Raw genomic sequence first — 5,245 nt, forward strand, 5'->3', positions numbered from 1 at the left:
AATTGACCATGAACAAGATATGCATATATATATATATATATGTATATATGTAGATAAAATTGTTTTTTATTTAATTTGCAACATAAGTGACTAATTAGTTCTACTCAATTGTAATTAATTTCACTTGACGGCAAACTTGACTGCTACCTACTTCTGAGTTTGCATCATACATGACATTATACTAATATTTCATGACATCGCTTACTGTACCGCGTACTGACTTTTTTCATGTAAAATAGCCGAAAGACCTTGAATTAAAAAAACCATTTAAAAAAGTATTGACTGTACAAATTAGTAACTTTCATAATTATAATAACGCTAATAGATTATCAATTTAATAAGATAAAATTTGATTTTGTGTGAACCTATAATGAAGGAAAGACAGACTAATATCCATATAAACGTGGTATATTTATGCGATTCGCATAAAATTTCGTAAATTGGCGTTCCAAGTTCCTCAATCCAGAAATAAGGAATGTATGTTTACGTAACATTTAACACTTGCGCAACTACCGGTTCGTGCCAACTAATATATTCTTATTATAAATTAATAGTCGTGTAACAACGCACTCAACCAGTTTTTGCTGCATCATCGAGTACCATCTAAATACCACATCGCGAAAACTGCAGTCATTGCATTTCTTGTAATGCAAATCGAGATGTAGAGATAGTAATTCAGCCATTATATTGCAGGTGAACGAGAGACGGAGAGAATCTCGTAAAAGGAAATTGGAACATGAAGAAATTCGATTGATGCAAATGATCGCTAGCAATACCGGAAATTGTTGAAGAAACATTACGCACAAAGAATAGAAGTCTTTGTTTTGAATAAGTGCCCTTCGGGAACGGATGGTGTAAGAAATTATACGCAATCCGAGTGCAGGATAAAAAGAATGCAACTGCACGAGAAAAACAGCACATGATATTAGAATAAATTATACGCAATTCAAACTGTTATAAACACTGTGAAATACTTAATATTTAAAAAGTGTAATAATTTGGAGAAAATTATGCTCAAGTTGAACTTTCGCATGCATATTAACATATTCACTGATTGTTAATCAGGGATCAAAGATGCGATTCTTGAGAACAAGGTCCAGTATTAGCTGCGTCTAATATTTCTTTCAACATGCAACTGTAACAATACGTAGCCGCGGATGAATCTTCACGCACGCAATATGCATTAGACATACATAACTCACCCCACCTACGCAAGTCAGACAGATTTTTTTATAGTGTAGCCGATAAGCCGATAAACTTGGGTGAAGAGATAGAAGGAAAGTGCGGCAAGAGATAAACAGTGCAGAGAGAGAAGATACTCTTATTGTTAGTAGGTCAATCAAATCTTTAAGTCATGTCGACGAGAAGACGTGCAACAAACGCGCTGCGTATGTCGCGGGCCCGGATGGCCGACATTCAATTCAAGAATCTGTCGTTCGAGGTACAGACTGGATATCGCGGGACCAAGAAGAAGATTCTGAAGGATCTGAACGGCGTCTTCAAGGCCGCGGAGCTGACGGCTATCATGGGACCGTCCGGTGCCGGGAAGTCGACGTTGTTGAACATTCTGACCGGATTCCAACAGGGACAATTGACGGGCACGGTCGAGTATGTCAGTAGCGAGGGTAAACAGAACTGTAACAAGTACAAGAAGCAATCGTGCTACATTCAACAGACGGACAATCTGTACGGTCTGTTCACCGTTCAGGAGAGCATGATGATGGTGACCTATTTAAAGATCGGCAATAATGCGACGAAAATATTCAGGCAGATACTGATCGACAACATCCTGGAGACGTTGCAGCTGGCGAAGGTAAAGGACACAAAAGTCGACCGGCTCAGCGGAGGGCAGATGAAGAGGCTGAGCATCGCCCTGGAACTGATTGACAATCCGCCGATAATGTTCCTGGACGAACCGACAACCGGCCTGGATTCAATGGCGTCCCATCAGTGCGTCTCCGCGTTACAGACCCTGGCGAAGAGCGGTCGAACGGTGATCTGCACCATTCATCAGCCGAGCGCAGCGCTCTATCATATGTTTGACCATATTTACTTGGTGGTCGATGGCCAGTGCATGTACGCCGGCCCGCCCGACAACACGGTGAGCTATTTCGCCCAGCAGGGTTTTCAGTGTCCCCACTATCACAATCCCGCGGACTACATGTTAGAGGTGGCCAACCGGGAGTATGGAGATTACAACAATCAACTGATCGCGGCGGCTAAGGAGTATTGCCAGAGAGAGGAAACACCCCTGAAGATGCGCATCATGAGGGAAGCGTCGTTCTACGACGAGAAAACGAGAGAGATGATGGATCCGCCCTCAGAAATGACGAAATTCAAGATATTGCTATACCGTTACTCCCTGATAGCGTGTCGAGATTGGTCGATAACTCACATCAAGTTAATGTTGCACTTCCTCGTGGCTATCTTGTTGGGCTTATTGTTCGAGCATTCTGGCGATGATGGCAGCAAAACCATCAGCAACGTCAGTTTCTTGCTGGTATGCGGGATGTACTTCCTCTACACCAATTTGATGCCGGCCGTGTTGAGATTCCCTTTGGAGCTGGCCATACTGAAGAAGGAGCGCTTCAACAACTGGTACCAGCTGAGGACTTACTACACGGCCACGCTAGTGATGAATGCACCGTTACACATATTGTCCAGTGTTATTTACTCAACCATCACCTACGTGCTAACTAGGCAGCCCCAGGAATGGTTCCGATATCTCATGTTTCTACTCATCACGACCCTGACGGCTTTCACCTCGGAGAGCGTAGGCTTGGGTCTAGGAACACTTTTCGACCCCATTAACGGCACCTTCTTTGGGGCTATCACCGCGTGCGGGATGCTGGTACTAGCTGGCTTTTTGGTATTTTTCAATCACATGCCACAGATCCTTTACTACATTAGCTTCATGAACTACTTCAGATTCACCTTTGACGGCTTAGTACAGGCGGTTTATGGCTTTCAACGAGAGCCGATACAGTGTCCGAGTGATATCGATTATTGCCATCTTCGAGTACCGTCGCTGATACTAGAAGAGCTGCGTATGACCAAATCTATATTCTGGATCGACGCCGTCGTCCTGTTCGCCTGGTTCGTGGTTATTCGGCTCGCGTGTTACATTTCGTTAAAAAGAAGGCTTTCGAAAGTATGATGAAGATCCCCTGTGTATATTGCTGGTAAAGCGGGTATTATCATTGTATTTAAAATGTAGCGTAATTCGCCGAGATTCTTCTGGGTTCCGTGAGCAAAACGCTGCTTTCGTACCGAGGATCATCGGAGAGGCACCGAAGAGGTTTGTTGACGTCTCGCAAGGATGTGCCCGCTGAATATTGTTAGAAGAAATTTGCATGTCAGTATGGCTGTGACAGCGTTAGTGTGCTCATCGCTTCGTAACAAGATCTTTCCGCCAAGGTAGAAGGTGGTGAATAATTTCGAAGTATAGTATGTCTCTTATCTCCGTAGTGATTCTTCTACGGTCTCAAAGATAGAGAAATGATAGTTTGTATATAAAGTCGAGACGTGTCGGTTGCAACGAAAGAAATGCTTACGCAACTCATGTGCAGCGGGAAGTAAAAGTAACGCTTGTAATTGAGTTCGGCTTTTCCAACTCGATCTGATACAAACCAGCGGGATAAGATACGGAGGATGGAGTACGGTTGTAGAAAGTGAATTGTGACATTGTAGACGCCAAGTGCGAGACGATACTTTCACGCTTGTGCTCGATGGAGCACGTGCTGGGACAATGATGAATATAACATCATATTTTACGCGGCTGTAATTAAAGATATGAAAATTTTATTGCGTTTCGTGATTTATAATAACCTTCTTCGAGCTATATGCCATAATCATAATTTTTTCCGGATTTCAGGTATTTTTTTTAGATCGGATTATAAATAGCGCTAAAATCGCTGCATGCGTGTAGCAGCTCATCAAGTATTCAATAGGCTCTATCCAGTTTGTAAATACACTACACCTCTCCGATATCTTTGTCCACATTTGTATATCATTATGCGAAAGCGGCAGTTTCTGCGAGAATTGCACTTATAAGTTTCCTTCCATTTGCTAATATCACATAAGCAAACAGATTTTTATGCTGTTGCTACAAAGTTCTACTTAAGAATAACTGCATAAATAAAATAAAATTATTTTGAAAAGGATAAATCTGATGAAATCAGCAGAAAAATCTGTATTATTGAATAAATTATTAATGGAGATCAAGTAATAAAATTATAGCCTTCGTCGACGAAGAAATCTTGTATTCAAATGATATACTTATCATGATGTTATTTCGATGTTAAGGATATTTATTATAACGACTAAATAACGTCAACGAAAGACCATTAGCAATATATTAGGAATTTAATATTGGATCTCTTTCGAGTAAGTTATTTAGATTTATGCGATAAAAATGTTTCTTCCAAACCCGCTCAGTTAAAGGGAATTATGCAACACGACATAGATTTATATTTCTCAGAAAGAAAGAATAAAGCTAAGAGCGATAAAGCAGCGGAAGGTATTTCGCGAGTTAGGTAATGTAAAGACGCGGGTCGTAGGTCAAAAACCACTGAGCGCATGGAATTCGCAATAGGATTTCTTAACCGAAGCTAACCACGTGTTTCACATTAGTCTAAGAGCGACGATGGACCGCTAATATCGCGGTCGTGCAAACATAATTTCGTAATAATATTATATAAGACTGTACATGCAATATAGAAGTTGAGAAATAGTTAAATTAATAGCCTTTCACCAACGAATGGAATTACCTTCAATAATGAATTCCTCGGTAATGAACGGGAGAAATAATATTGTTGTCGAATTCGATCTCGCAGATTAAATTAATAAGTTTATTTCCGCTGCGTTTCCCTTCGGGAAGAGACGATCGGCGACTTATCAAAAGTGTAGCGCGATGATCTTGTCTTGTATATGTAACATGAGGTACGAGAAATATAAACTTCGAAATATGGACTACAAATGCTTGCATGTACTGCAATAGTTCGTAAAGTTTGGCGGCGTATCAATTAAAAATGAGCAAGTACAGGATTTGTGGCGTGCTGTACTTGTTAATGTCTATAAGTATCTACATACTGTGCATACATATAGCTAATCGTTATTCTGCGTATAATGAAATACAATTGAAACTTAAATCAGTATGCGTATCATAGGAGCAAAAACGTAAAACGTAATATGTAAATATTGTCTAAAATACTGAGAGTATAATATACAAATAAAATAACGAGTG

At 40.5% G+C, this 5,245-nt stretch overlaps 1 protein-coding gene across 2 annotated transcripts; it reads left to right on the forward strand.

Annotated features, from left to right (window-relative positions):
• Positions 1-589: 589 nt before the first annotated feature.
• Positions 590-4,978, forward strand: LOC112462436 (ATP-binding cassette sub-family G member 4-like). 2 transcript variants are annotated; one of them, XM_025028216.1, is made up of 2 exons: positions 590-2,851; positions 2,929-3,027. In XM_025028216.1, exons 1-2 carry the CDS (start codon positions 1,355-1,357, stop codon positions 2,938-2,940), a joined length of 1,509 nt encoding a protein of 502 aa, XP_024883984.1. In that variant the 5' UTR covers positions 590-1,354; the 3' UTR covers positions 2,941-3,027. The 2 variants fall into 2 exon arrangements, with proteins under 2 accessions (XP_024883984.1, XP_024883983.1); XM_025028215.1 differs by having other exon boundaries at positions 600-4,978.
• The last annotated feature ends 267 nt before the right edge of the window (positions 4,979-5,245 follow it).

The sequence above is a fragment of the Temnothorax curvispinosus genome, unplaced genomic scaffold (genome assembly GCF_003070985.1).
Source record: "Temnothorax curvispinosus isolate PA1 unplaced genomic scaffold, ASM307098v1 QBEX01012432.1, whole genome shotgun sequence".
Lineage (NCBI taxonomy): Eukaryota > Metazoa > Arthropoda > Insecta > Hymenoptera > Formicidae > Temnothorax > Temnothorax curvispinosus.

Excerpts from the sequence above, each read along its gene's own strand:
- LOC112462436 (XM_025028215.1), top strand. The coding sequence starts at position 1,355 with ATGTCGACGAGAAGACGTGCAACAAACGCGCTGCGTATGTCGCGGGCC.